This window comes from Eptatretus burgeri, chromosome 17, assembly GCF_056783735.1.
Source record: "Eptatretus burgeri isolate ZD-2024b chromosome 17, Ebu_testis_v1, whole genome shotgun sequence".
In the NCBI taxonomy this organism is placed as follows: Eukaryota; Metazoa; Chordata; class Myxini; order Myxiniformes; family Myxinidae; genus Eptatretus; species Eptatretus burgeri.
In genome coordinates, this window is record NC_140977.1 from 36,925,548 (window position 1) to 36,940,605 (window position 15,058).

General features: G+C 42.0%; 1 protein-coding gene across 1 annotated transcript in view; it reads right to left on the reverse strand.

Moving 5' to 3' along the window:
* The window catches only part of LOC147009768 (collagen alpha-3(VI) chain-like), an 83,844-nt gene that overhangs the window by 60,679 nt on the left and 8,107 nt on the right, over positions 1–15,058 (reverse strand). The window contains exons 3-9 of the mRNA XM_085861210.1: positions 10,931–11,292; positions 10,436–10,472; positions 7,881–8,014; positions 6,898–7,092; positions 5,909–6,131; positions 3,245–3,564; positions 891–1,119 (exon numbers count right to left, since the gene is read on the reverse strand). Coding sequence (XP_085717336.1) covers positions 891–1,119; positions 3,245–3,564; positions 5,909–6,131; positions 6,898–7,092; positions 7,881–8,014; positions 10,436–10,472; positions 10,931–11,292 — 1,500 coding nt within the window. The remainder of the gene's footprint in view (positions 1–890; positions 1,120–3,244; positions 3,565–5,908; positions 6,132–6,897; positions 7,093–7,880; positions 8,015–10,435; positions 10,473–10,930; positions 11,293–15,058) is intronic.

Here is a 15,058-nt window from a genome sequence, read left to right on the forward strand (position 1 = left end):
AGGTAGAAGTAAAGAAAGATAAAGAAATGGGGAGTCAGAAGGAGGAGTCCCATGCCAAGCATATCTATAAACTTACCACTGTGAATTTTGTGGAAGGGGTTTTGCATGTTTGTATATTTTTTAAGGATTAGGATGGAAAGTAGAAGTAACAATAAAAGTATGAAATTCACGTTTCAGTGTCATCCTCTGTTGTAGCAAAATTGAAGAAATAGTCAATTGTTTTGAGTTTTACTCCAACGGCCATTTTGAATTTCACTCCGGTGGCCATTTTGATTTTTACTCCAACGGCCATTTTGAATTTCACTCCGGTGGCCATTTTGATTTTTACTCCGGCGGCCATTTTGAATTTGAGGACGGCAGCCATATTTGCCAACATGTGGAGATGTTTCCGTTGTCAAGCAGCTCGATTACCGCTCACCAATCACCTCTCTTAATCACTTGCTTCACTTACCGAGCGGCCAGGCAAGCATCTTGGAAAGCAATACCAAGCTGCTTGCTAATGGAACACGCCCCAGCTTACACTGCTTGCTAATCTCAGAGTGTGGTTGCTGTCTGAGCAACAGCTTCTGCGGTCAAATCAAATTGACCAGGTGGTTCGCATGTTTTGTTTGAACAGCCATTTTTGGATGAAAAAGGCAATCAACAACAACTAATGTCTTTATATTTCGTTTAAAACTATAGTGACACGAGTCCAAGCTTTTCTGTGAGCTTTAGATCATTATAAACAAGAAAACAAAGCCCAACCCCGCCATGTGGCAGAAGAAGTAGGGCACATCTGAGTATAATAACCCCATTTCCATCGCGAGCCATAGACATACTGCTTTGAAATCTTTTGTTCACTAATTACAGTGCGACAAAATGTATGCAAGTGAAGACATTATAATCCTTACTTCCACTGAAGAAGAAGGCTCGACTGAGGACATTGCAAGAGATCCTCTCGAGGAGACTATAGTGTGAAAACCAGTACATCAAACCACCACCAGAGATGAGGGTCTTCAGCTGCTTTTGGTCACTCTGACGGAGGCCGATAGACACAATTTTTACGTGGTTTCCACGGAAGAGGCCAGGAATAGCAGTTATCGAATCAGAGGAGGGATTGGCAGTGATCAAGACCACAACCTGGTTTTGAATGAGTGCCATGGAACGAGGGTATGGGGTAAGGCAGAAGCAACAGTACAAAGTAAGACAAGTGGTAATTGGAGTCATTGGTGTCAAGTACAAAGGAATACACCAAATGATAGCACATCATTACAGGCTAAAGACAATGAATCAACAAAACAAAGTATCAAGCAAAATTTATACTTTTCTTTTTGGTTTAAGAGAGGGTTTGGTTCTGTCTTTCCATAATTAACCGATTGTGCCCATTCAAGCAGCTAGGATCAAACTGGAATTAGATAGGTATCGAGAAGCATTGAGGGTAGAAGGGTACGCGGACATTCGCCGGACTGTCTGGTAACTTCGGTATGGATGGGTGATTGTATACATTTAGAGTGACTGTGATGTCTGTGAGAGGATTTATATACGTCAAACAAAAAAAATAAAACCCTGATAATGTTCCTCTGACACTCATGTTCCTCATCTGCCTTCCCAATGAAATAAGTTTGATAAACTGAATTAAAGTGTTACTGATAAAGTATAGACATGAAGGGCCAAAGGGCCTCTGCCTGTGTTCTTTGTATATCTTCCTTATGAGACATTCAGCATCAGGAATGAAGACACCTTCAACCTGATTGGCTAACCTCATTTCATCAGGGGCTGAGTCTCCCAAAGGGAGTAATAGGGAGTCTCGCAAAGCTGATAACAGCCCTTGTTGCCATAAGCGGTTATTCGTGCATGGAAAAGTGCCCTAATTTTTGGCATGTTCAAAAATATTCAGCTCCTGGCTTGGTCCTGGTTGACCCTGGGTCAGATCCATAACAAGAGTGAAATCAACCTTGTAAGTGCATTTTCCTGTGCCACAATATTGGATCAAATGTAATTTATTATTGCGTCATAGCAGGTATAGAGGCTCTATCCTCAAACATTCGCTGAGAATTTGTGTGGCTTGTATCAGCACTCCACGGATAAAGATCGTCCCAAGGCTCTCACACTTATTATGGAGATGAGGATGAGCCAGGGAAAGGCTGCCAAAAACTAGAATATTCCTCGGAGACTCGAAACAAATTTTCCCTTGAAAAAGGCGATGATCCTTATAATTCAGCTACAACTTCGACACCAAGGTAACTACTTTGATAAGAAATGCTGTTAAAGGAGATGATATCACCTATCTCATGCTTTACTTCAAAAGGGGGGAAGGAAAAGTGAGAGTTCCAAACAAACAAAGGAAAGTGCCTTTCATCGAGTTAATTGGGCCTCTTATAAACCTTCGACACTATATATCAGGGTTGAAAGGATGGCCTCGAGGTACACACACTCACCTCTAACCTGTCTAGCCTGAGTTTGAATCCTGACAGCTATGAATTGTCATCTTGATGTTTCGTGTGCAGGGCGATTCATCAATGTGTGTGCCGTCCCTTGAGTGAATGTCAAACGGGAATCCCATCTGCCAGCACTCATTGGTGGACGTTAAAGATTCCACGGTGTCCTTTGCGAAGAGGAGATAAGCTATCACCAGCAATATGAACAAATTCCAAATTCCTGACCGAACCAGCAGAGGGCATCACATCAGTGGCGCAGCCGCTCCATCAGCCAATAATGCTACTATGCAGCCTTGTGCTGCATACCAACGATGACTAGATTAAAACTGAAAATACTGTGAAACTAATAAGTGTATATTTTAAATGTCATTGATAATCACGATTTACAGGGTTTAGGCATTTGGACGTTGAACAAATTAAGTTAACTCACAATAATAGTCTGACCACTGATGTCGGAATTAGATGCAGCTCAAATCAGAAGGGCAGGAAGTAGGAGATAACAAATGAAAATTTAAATCCTTCATTGAAAGGGGCAAAACAAGCTGAACAACACTCCCATGGCAGGTAGTTATGATACAAAGGGGAGGGAAAAAATGAGAAAATGAAGAGAAGAAAGGCTAAAATGAGGGTATGAGAAGATGAAAAGAGTGAGAAGAGAAGGTCAATGAGGTTAAGACTTGACAGAGGTTAAGGGAAAGAAGAGTCGCATACCGGTCGGTAGAAGCAACCGACGAAGGTTTTGGGGGAGAGGGGTGGGGTATCAAAATTCGGCCATATTTGCTGCCATTCATTGTAATAAATGGGTGACCCCATAATGATAGGCTCACCTTCTTGACATCTTTCCTTGCAGTTGATAATAGGTTCTTGACGACATATGTCAATGCTGCTCCAGTGTTAGCTTTGCCTCCCAGTGGCTTCAATTTAGCCTTCAGGTTGGCGTTCAATTCACCTGGACTTTTAGCACCATCCCATCCAACGATCAGCACAGGTTTAACACTACCATATGCGACCACAGAAAAGCGAGTGGTTGTTGGACCGAGCTGTGTCCGCTCTGCCACACCGACCAAGAAGGAGCGGATAGTCTTGAGGTCAGCAGCACTTACGGAGGATGACGCATCCACCACAAACACAACATCACCATTGTAGTCTGTCAGAAAAGACATGTGAGAAAAGAAGTGTGAATACAGAGGCAACGAGAAGGGCACTCGGTAGAGAGCATTCCTCCACCACGCAATGCCTGATCCAGGAGAACATATCAGGCCCAGTACATTTTTGAAATATCGTGCTATACAGTACTATATCATTTTTGGCCCTATCTCTCAATGGTGAAGAATCACTTTAAAAATTAAATAACTCTCGTATACAGATTTGGATTCAGATCTTCACCAAAAATGAATCAATTTTTCCTTGCCACACACCCAACATGTCCACCAAGTTTCATCCGAATCTGTCCACAACTTTTGGAGATATCCCGTACACAGACGGACGGATAGAAAGAGGTGAAAACATAACCTCCTTCACCTTCGGTGGCGGAGGTAATAAATAGGAATATTTTGACAGGGGAAGAAATGTGAGAAAGCAAATGGAACAATGAAGGCAAAGAAGAGTGAACGGAAACTGGATTTTCCAAATTAGGAAAAGAAAACGACAATGTGGAAGTAAATGCTGGCTGAGTCATACCAAACACTATAAAAATGGTATGCACTGCTTCCTCGCTCGATAGTCAACATTTAAAAGGATAACATCACGGACAATCCCCATAGGTTGGCAACCATGGGGAGAAGGAAATTCCTTATTCGAAAATGCCCAGCTGAGTGTGGTGAGAAAAGCGGCACCATTATTGTGACGTCGTGGGTACCCAGAGCGCCCCGGGAAGTGATGGCACTTCCCCCCAAGCTCAGCGTCTCACTTCTGAGTGTTATCGCTTGGTGGACCCCCATGATCCCCCAACATGTAATTTTCATCAAAATAATTGGAAGCAACAGCAACATATGAGATGACATGATGTCGTATTTCCAACGAAGCACAAACATATACTATCATGGTGTGTACAAGCTGTGGTTTTCGTAGAGATGCAAATTGAATGAAGTGAGCTGACAAATGGGTAATGCACAAACATATGACGCACATCTATATTTCCTGACACCAGGCCGATGGTCACAGCTTGCGAGGCAAGATTCGATCATTTACTCGGAACCATTTTGCACGCACCATTTTTTGAAACGCATGTTCTTTTTGCAAGCGTTTCATTCCTTTTATAATACGAACGAGCTCATAGAACACCTTACGACATGCAGTGTTCCACAACATAATTAAATTGAAATAAAATAATGATTTTAAAGGTCGTATAAAAACAATTTCAGAAATGTACCATCATTGATGCAGTGTCTTATGCACCACCTTATTTAATACGTCCAGGTAATGCAAAACTAGAGGTTTTTGGAAGTGACAAGAAGGCAATTTGTGTTCTTCAGTGTTAAAGTATATAATTAATCTATGTATGTATGTATGTATGTATGTATGTTCCTAAAATACAGCCAAAACAGTACACAATAGCGCAAAATATTACAGCCACATTATTCACCATTCGCCTGCGGTGTGCAGTATCAAGTTTCGTTCAAATTGAGCAACGAAAAAAATTATTAAAAAATCAATTCCCGATTCAGTCAAGTACTCTCCAGGAGAATTTGATCAATGCAAACAACCTCAGCGGTATAGTTCGCTGGAGCTATCTTTTTTTTTCTTGAAATGATTTTTTTCATCAACCGCTGTCACAACGGGAACCCAACGGGTTCACGGGTCTAGTTTTAAATAAAATATAGATTTTTAAGGTCATATTAAAAAAGAAATTAATTCTGGAAGTTTACTGCCATTAATGCAGTGTCTTTTACACCACCTTATTTAATATATCCAAGTACTGCAAAACTGGAGGTTTTTGGAAGTGGCAATAAGGCAATTTGTGTTCTACAGTGTTCAAGTATATAATTCAGTTTACATAAAATATAGATTGTAAAGGTCAGATGAAACTTAATTCTGGAAGTTTACCACCTTATTTAATACCACCTTATTGAACACGTTAGATTAGTTATTCATGCCTGTTGTTTTTGTCCTTCATGACATAACCTTAAAAACAGTACGTTTCCTGTTTGGAATTATTTTAAATTTATTTTGACTGCAAGATAGGCAGACAGAGAAAAAAAAAAAAAACCATCTCACTCCTCTCCACACATGTGGGATCGAGACATATATAGAGTTAAAGTACTGCTAAACTGCAGGTTCGTTTTCCAATTCATGTTCAAGATATAACATCCAATTGAAATGAAGTTGTTCCTCGATCATAAACTGACGTTTGGAGATGGACAGACAGACAGAAGTGGACCTATTGCTTAACCCCACTTTTCGCTTCGCGCGCGTGGGAAGATAACTAAAACCCACACACATTTGACAACAAAGGTGCTGTCACATTAAATAAAAATTGTGATAAAACTCACTTGTGGAATAGATTTGTTGAGCAATGTTTGTGTGGAATCCAACCACATTCTGAAGGTTAACAGAGGACCAGATATGGTATGACGCTGAGGCGAGTAATTTCAGGTTCATCTGGTTTGCATAACCAGCTCCAATGGCAAGGAAGCGGATTCCTCTACTTTTCAATTGATGCAAAGGCTGCAACATGTTATCGGCGGATGGGCCGGTGCACAGAGAAATCACGACCTGCAGGTTGAAAAGAGTTTATGAGGGTAAGAAGATTGTCTCCATACAGATAATTAAAAACAAAACGCCAAGAGAATGTGGATTGAAAAAGAAAATGGAGATTAATGCATCTATCTAATGCATATTCAACGGGGATTCAATTTTAAATTTAATCAGCTGGTTGCATCATAATGGAATTGTGTCTCTGCCGCTGATGCAGTGCCTCCCATAGGTTTGTGCAGGAATTTTAAGTTGCAAGGGCACTGGCACACAACCGACTACTCGATTTATAAAATAAGGTCATTAACGGTCAGAAGTAAGTGCCCACAAACAAGGCAGCGAGGCCTAACATCACTTCTGAAAGGACAACACTATGATACAACGCCTTGGATAGTTTGGAGTTGTATCCAAGCCTGGTGTTGGCTTCATGGTTATGGTGGCTGGCTTGGGATCTTAGGGTCCTGAGTTCGAGCCCCGTTGGACACTGAATTAACACCAGGTGGGGTTGACTCAGCATGTCATCAGACTTTCCAAGGTCAGTGACATGAGTACTGGTGTACTGGTATAGGGACACAACATCAGCAGCATAGTTGCGCCCCAACAAAATGATAGTTACCCAGCAGCCAAGTTGTCATTTGCAAGGAGAAGAAGAAAAATTCTGCTCTGATTCCATCAGGAATATAACCTGCACTCGACAGCTTGCAGGGGCAAGAAAGCTTTACCTACGAACTACTACTACTAACCAATAACAACAACAGGAAACAAATGATGATGAAGTGTTAGCTACCTGATCAACACCGGCACGTTGTCCTCCACCTTGCGTCAACACAGTAGAAGCAATCAGTTTGAATGCTTTTCCGAAGTTCCTTGGTCCACCGGTATTCTTGAGATGTTTCACTGCATCAATTATTTCTTTGCTTTTAAAGAATTTTCCAAGAGGAATAGCTACACGGGGATCACCTCCCAACACAACCATGGCAACCTGCAAACACAAAACATCAGGACCCGTTGGTAATAATCATATATCGTCCAAAAATAAAAACATGGAGAAAACAGTGAAAGAGAAAATCGTTGTCATCATCACATTTAAAGGAGCAGATGGAAAGTATTGGTGACCACATGCAGGTATGGGCTGAGATGGTGGGCACAGAGAGACCGGCACCAAACAAAATGACACTTGGTTGACCATTCTTCCCCAACAATCTTGCTCTCCTATCTCTCCCACATCTTGTCAACCAATTTTCAAACACACTTCCTCCCCACTACGATACCTTTGCATACGTACTAATAAATGCTCTAAAGATTGTAATTGCTGGATGAGATACGAAGCTGAAGCAGGAAGAAAACATGACCAAGCAGCTGAAAAGATGACAATCAACAGAATGGAAATTCTCATGAAAGAAACAATGAGGATAGAACAGTTAGTTTGTGACTACCTGATTGATATAATAGATCCTATAAACTCAACATTTTTGCAAAAAAAACAAACCCCAAACAATCTAGAAATCCTTTAAATGTCAAGTTTAAATGCCAGGTGAATGACCCCCGATAGGTTACAGAAGTGAATGCGTGCAGTTGGAATAATATTAGAGTGGTGCAGCAAAGAAACATACCAATGTAGCAAGAGTGAGCTTGATAAAAGAAAGACTCGAAATAACATGCAAGATGATCATTGTAATTCATGAAACCAAATTGGACATGTTATGACAGGGAGTTCCGTGCAATAACAATGATCGTTGAGTATGACAATGAGAGGAGGAAAAGACCTACATGTGTATTATCTTCTCCGATCTTCAGAGTTTTGATGATGGAGATCATTAGATTCTTCATGACCTTTGTATGTTCTGCAGTTACTTTGGAGGAACCATCAAGCACAAATACAAGGTCCACATCATGATGGACCTCTGCAAAAAAATGGCACACAATATCTATGGGTCAGCAAATATCTCCACTTGATATCGAGTCCACAACTAATGTGTCATAGTTGCAGTTTTGTAACAGGGACGCCATCATCAACAGGGACGGATTTTATTCACGACTTCGACAGTAATGTGCACACATGTTTAATGTTTGGGTCACCATGTAGAGAGCTGCACACTGCCAAGATGTAATTTCCTGTTTAAACTCCTCAAATTGGTGAAGTAAATGAAATGCCTTTTAAGGTAAAGATTTTGGCAAGCATTTTATGAGGAACCATTTTGGGGCCTCCTTTACCTGTGGATGCCTGTCAAAAGCTAATTAATGCATAAGTAAATGACAGTCGGTACATCATGCCTGTACTATAAAACCAAGTCCTGCACTCACACCGAATGAAGATAGCACCACTTATACCTTTAAACCCAAGCAGAGGCAGCGAAACAATGCCCTACTATGTTTGAAAGTAACAGTGAGATCCATTGGGTTTCCAACCACCACAACCTAATTACAGATTGGTTAGCTGCCTTGATATGGCTTGCGGAGGATGTTGTTATTTGGCAAATTATTTGTTTCCATTTTTCAGTGGAGAAGCACATAGATTAATAAGAAAATTAACGTATATATTGTTTAAAAAAATATATACTAGACTTGTCAAAAAATTTGGTGTGTCTTGGACATCTCTATCATCAATCTTTTTTGATGCCCTGCATACAAGCAACCCCATGAGTCTTAGTCTTGTTAGAGAGAGAAAAAAAACAGGAACAAAAATGACTGACGTGTCATCTACATCCAAAGACAACACATAAAAGAGATTAAAATTTACTTCAAAAATTTACCTTGCTTGCAGTAAAACAATTAATATATATTCATGTAAATACACTTGTTATTTTTCTAGATACACAAAACTGATTCTTCAAATCAAAAAGCCCGTTTATGGTGTTTCCCATCCCAATTAGTCGGCTACTATTAATTACAATTACTCCTGCCTTCTTGTGGTGTCAGCTGTGAAACGTTTTTTTTGTTCGGAAAAGACTTCACGAATCAGCTGCTCCGACTCGACGATCGATTTGAAAATGGCAGGGATTTGTGAATTGTTCCAGATGTGGGCGATAACTCGCCAACTCTTCGCAAAAGAGGCTACGGGTTGTTTAACATCCACCAACTAATACTCGAAGAGGGGACCACGTGGTTTAACATCCGTCCGATGGATGTCAAACTGGCCCAGAGGGCAGGAGTGCCCACTGGTCATTATAAAGGTCTTTGTCCGAGTTTCCAGTTGTATTTTTTTCCCCATTACCAATAACCCTAAATGTGTTCTTTTTTTATCATTTAGTTTATCTATCTGCTATTTTTACTGATGAATCACGAGATGGTGGAATCACGCATGATTGTGAATTCATTGTTGTTTCGTCTTTATTTAATTTTAAGGTTGTTCTTAATGAAAGGGAACATTGTAAAGAACTGAAAGAAAAGGGGAGGGGAGGAAAGAGTTGTGGTAGAGGGGGCAGAGTACCCCTGGTGGTGGGCTTGGCTTAATGGTTGAGGTGGTGGGCTTGGGATCCTTGGGTCCCGAGTTCAAATTCCACTTGTCCATTGAATTAATACCAAGTGGGGTTGACTCAGCCTGTCATCCTTCTGAGGTCGGCAAAATGAGTATCAGCTTGCTGGGATGTTTGAGCCATGCAAGTATCCTGCGTCGGAGTGGCGACCTGTCCAGGATTGTGCCCAATAGCCCAGGAGACTGCTTCAGCAGCACCGACCCTCTGTACAGAGTATGGTCCCAATGGGCAGAGAGTTGGGGTCAGAGGGACAGAGGGGGGACAGAGAGTTGGGAGAGGGGGGTTGAGGTTTTGAAGGGGGAGGTTTGAGGACTTGAGTAGGGGGGAGTTGAGGACATTTGTGGGGAGGGGGTTTGAAGACCAGGCTGGGAAGTGGGATGATCAGTTAGGGTTAGGTGAGTGGGGGGGGGGGGTTCAGGACTAGGGGTTGATTTGATCAAGTAACATCTTTAGGGAGCACATAACTGAACAATATTAAATTCTCAATATATTTAACTGTTCTTTGCATAATATGTTTGAAGTCATATTTTACATTACGTGGAATTTCCACGGGTATCTGCAAACTTGGAATAATGCAATTATATAACGGTACTTCAAAAATTGGCTGTCTGTAAATTTTCATATTGCAAAGACTTTTCAGGGGTCTTACGTTAAATGATCTGCAATAATCAATGTCCTTCAACCTCTCAATCCAATCCTCCATTGTATTAACTTTTCTAAACCTCTCAAAATTGAAAAGTTAGGGATTCGACCTAATTGGAAAGTTAGGGAATTGATTCCAAACCCAGACTCGACCGTGTTACAGTTTTACCTTTAGCCAATGTTCAATTCAAATTTGTTTGCACTTACTCGGAGTATACTTTGAAACACCAAAGCCAGGTTTGACCTGCAGCAGAAAATCAAAGGTAAGGTAAACAACATAGATGCACATCTGAAGATATAAGAGATGCAGTGAATCATATTTTTCTCGTAAAAGAGGAAAGATAAAATGTTGGGCCAAAATGCATGTGACATCTCTCGTGTTTCAAAGCAAGTGGTAAACAAGAAATGGCTGCCTCTGGAAAAATTAAATGAAGTAGAATTTGATGCTTAAAATTTTTTTCTTTAATAAGGATTAAAGTAAAATATTGTATTATATTCAAATACAATCAGAAATTCCAAATATATATTTGTTGAAATTTGTATTTAATCACTCTCCTGATGGAGAGCCATCACATGAAGAGTTCCACTTCTGTGGGAATTTGTCATATATTCGCAATCATCAAACAAATTTGATATTTAACACTTAAAACTTGAGGATATGTTGTTTGGCAATCATATAAAAGTCATGCACTGAAATCTAACCTTTCCATGCACATGACCATGGCCAGGGATGTTTATGACGTTGACTTGTCCATTATTGAAACCTCCATGGACATGACCATGGACATGACCATGGCCGTGGAAATGACCATGCCCATGGCCGTGATGTTGACCAATTAAATGAACATGCCCGTGGACATGCTGGTGACCAATTAAATGACCATGCCCATGATGTTGACCAATTAAATGAACATGCCCGTGGCCATGCTGGTGACCCATTAAATGACCATGACCATGGCCGTGGTGGTGATGATGGCCATGGTGGTGATGATGGCCATGGTGGTGATGATGGCCGTGGTGGTGATGATGGCCGTGGTGGCGATGATGGCCGTGGTGGCGATGACCTGCAAGGAATAGAAGCAAATGATTATTATGAGGCAGTCAAGTCTTTATACCAGGATTTAAAATCAAGTTCAAAGTGTGTTACTTTGCAGGTAATCTGTAGATTACTCCATGGGGTGTATACAGGACTGGTGTGGGAGGTACATAATTGGAACATCATCCCAGACGTTATCATTCAAACCTTTCTGAAGGCAACATTATTAAAGATTTGCATTCTGAACTAATACAACCCAATCTAACCACAGGAGAATTATCATGTCCCTCTCGAATAGTCAGTGAAAACACAGATGTCTCATAAGTGACCTTCAGAGAAAGCATAATCTGCTTGCCTAACCTTCTCTGGTCTAAACATGGTCCGATTCCTCACTGTTGTCGACTCTTTTTGCCATCTCAACTTGCAGATAGAGAGAGAGGAAAGAGACAGAGACAGAGACAGAGAGACAGAGAGAGAGAGAGAGAGAGAGAGAGAGAGAGAGAGAGAGAGAGAGAGAGAGAGAGAGAGAGAGAGAGAGAGAGAGAAGAGGGGGTAGAAGAAAAGGAGACAAAGAAAGTGTTAGAGGAGTGATTAGAGAAGGAGAATAAGTTTGGAAATTTTCGGAAGAAGATAAAGGCCAAAAAGGTGGAAGTATGAGCATACAGTGAGGATATTAAAACTCTGCAATACAATTGTCTGTGTAATGATTTGATTACCCTTTTGTTACAAATAAAACAATTCATCCTCTACTTGAATACAGCCAGGAAAAAGATTTTGTTGTTTTGATATTTTCTGCCAATTGTAGTTTTGGTGTGCGTCATCTGATGAAGTGCAACTTCTTCATGTTAACCAACTTTGTCCATCTACCTGTATGCACTATAATCTGAACGATTCAAATATTGTGGCATTCCCGCAGTCTGCATTTCACATCAAATATAATTTAATGGTCTGAAGTCAATAAATGGTGAGTCGGGTAAAAATGATAACTCTGAGACACTTTATCTTAGATACCCCTAATCATCTTAATATGACATAACCACATACACATCTTTTATATACGTATTCATAGTCCTAAAAAAAACAAGTTGGGTTAAAAAAACGGTTCTGGGACACTTGACATTTTGACCTTTAAAAACTCCCATCCCTCCCCCAAGATGATATAATCATACATAACCTTTATAATTACATAACCATGTAGTCAATTGAAATAACAATTCAGTTTTAAAAATAAAAATGATACTTTCAAATCAATGTTAACTTCTTTAGGTCTGCATAAACTGTGAATTACAAGTAATCAGGTCAGGTATGGGAGCATGCGCCGGAGCAACGACTCGCTGTGTCCACTTTCTGCCAGTACTCGAGGGGGCCTCCGTCTGGCCATCCCCCAGGCAGATGCCTGGCCCATCCCTATCTCCTTAGGATGCTGATCAACCTGCTGCAACCACGAGGCACGTGGTCGGCCCATTGGCCACCTCCACTCATGAGGCTCCATCGCTGAGAGAATCTGGTGAGCAGAATCAGTGTCAGCAAAACAGCCACATGTCCATACTGCAGCTGATGCTCATGGACTATGCAGGTAACAAAACTCATTTGAGTCTCTCTCTCAACAATTGCTCGTTGGACACAAAGTCAAACCAGCAATAACTAAGGATTCTCCAAAGAGATCTGCTTCCAAATTAATTAAGTCTCTGTCTCAGATCCCTGGTCAGAGTCCAAGTCTTACATCGATAAAGCATGAATGGAAGCACCAAGGATTTGAAGACTTGGACGTTCATCCTCCCGCACAGGTCCCCGCAGCACCACATCCCATGATCCAGTGAATCCATGACTCCCCAGCCCCGACCCAGATGTCTATTGACCTCTGGCTCACAGCCAGCAGAGACATGAATATCACTGCCAAGGTAAGTGAATCTCTCTGTGACCTGAACATCCTCACCACAAACAGGTACAGACAGGATCGCAGCATCCAAGATGTCATTGAAAGCCTGGATCTTCGTTTTGACCCAGGAAACCCGAAATCCCAATGGCTCTGACTCCTCATTCAGCACCTCAAGTGTCCCCAAATGGATATTCAGTCTCCACAAAGATGACTGCATCATCTGCGAAATCAAGATCAGAGATCTTGACATTCCCAAACGATGCACCACAGCTTGATCTCTCCGACATCCTCCCCAGAATCCAGTCCATACAACTGCTGAAAAGTGTGGGGGCCATTACACACTCCTGACGAACTCCAGTAGGAACTGGAAATAATTCAGAGATGGTATCACCACATCTCACAGCACTCTTAGTCCCAGAGTATAGTTCAGACATCAGATTGATCAGTTTTGGTGGCACCCCATGAAGGCCAAGAATCCTCCAGAGGGCATCCCGATTCACTGAATCGAATGCTTTACAGAGGAAAACATAGACTGTAAGCAGCCCCTGCCGAAACTCTCATCTGCATTCGGTGAGGACCCGAAGAGCAAGCATACGGTCAATCATTGACCTCTTTGGTGTAAAGCCTGACTGCTCTGGACGCTGGTGCTCAAGCAGATGGTGGCGAACCCTATTAAGAATTATCCAACAAAGACCTTGCCCAGCACTAAGAGCAGCGTCACCCCTCGGTAGTTGTTGCAGTCCTGGCGATCAACCCTCCCTTTCCAGAGAGCGACAACAAGGCCCCTCTTCCAGTCAGTTGGGATGATGTCTGTCAATCATGTGGTCGGTGTTGCAGAACTGAGCACTCTGGTAGACCCTGCAGTTCTGGATCATCCTCCAGCCACCATCAATGAGCACATGGTCAATCTCCTTTGCCACACCACCAGCGTTGGGATACCAAGTCCAGCGATGAGCCTGTGGGTGCTGAAACCATGAACCAGCTACCCTAAGTCCATGACTTCTTTCAAAGTCAAGGAACTTAGTGCTATTCTGGTTCACAGTTCCAGTGCTATGGGGACCAACACATGTCTCATAACCATCCCTATCAGTTCCAGTTTCTGCATTGAAATCCCCCAAGACGAGAAGAGTATCTCGCCTGGGGCACTGACCAAACACAGACCCAAGCGTGGCATAGAATGCGTCCTTCACGGTGAGATCACTCGCCTCAGTCGGAGCATATACAGAAACCAGGAAAATGACACCCAAGGAATGACGAATCCTTCGTCTCATAATACGCTTGTTGACCGGTGTTACCTCAATTATCATTTGAGTCAGCTTATTGGACACAGCTACAGCAACTCCTTGGGCATGGTAATCATCAGACCGACCAGACGGACAGTCGGTGTAACCACCCGCCATGATCTTGCCACTATCTGGTCTCCGAACCTCAGAGAGTGCTGCACTACCAATGTTCAAACGCTTGAGCTCAGGTAATAACAGAGACAAGTGATCATCCTCTCTTTGGGTCAGGACATTCCAGGCACCCACCCAAAGAGACCACCTCAGGGTAACCCAAGGAGACTGCCATCTGGTGGACGACATGTCAGCACCATCCCGACACACACTACCGCAATCTTACCTGGGAAGGTTACCCCATGGTTTTCCTCCGATCATCAAAGTGGTACTCCCATGGAGTGGTTTTTCAGATGTATTTATACTTTTAGTATGTTTTGCGGAATAAAGGGTTTTACGGTGGCCGGAGTGGAAATCCTGCCACCAACCTCTGAATAAAACGTAACAAAACTACAGGAGGACATCCACAGACACAGTTGCGCACAAGATATGGATGGCTGTTAGCTCACAAGGAGCTCCTCCACCCTTTGACAGGTTTTCTTTTTGATCTTGCTGGGTGTCCATATCATACACCCTCCTCA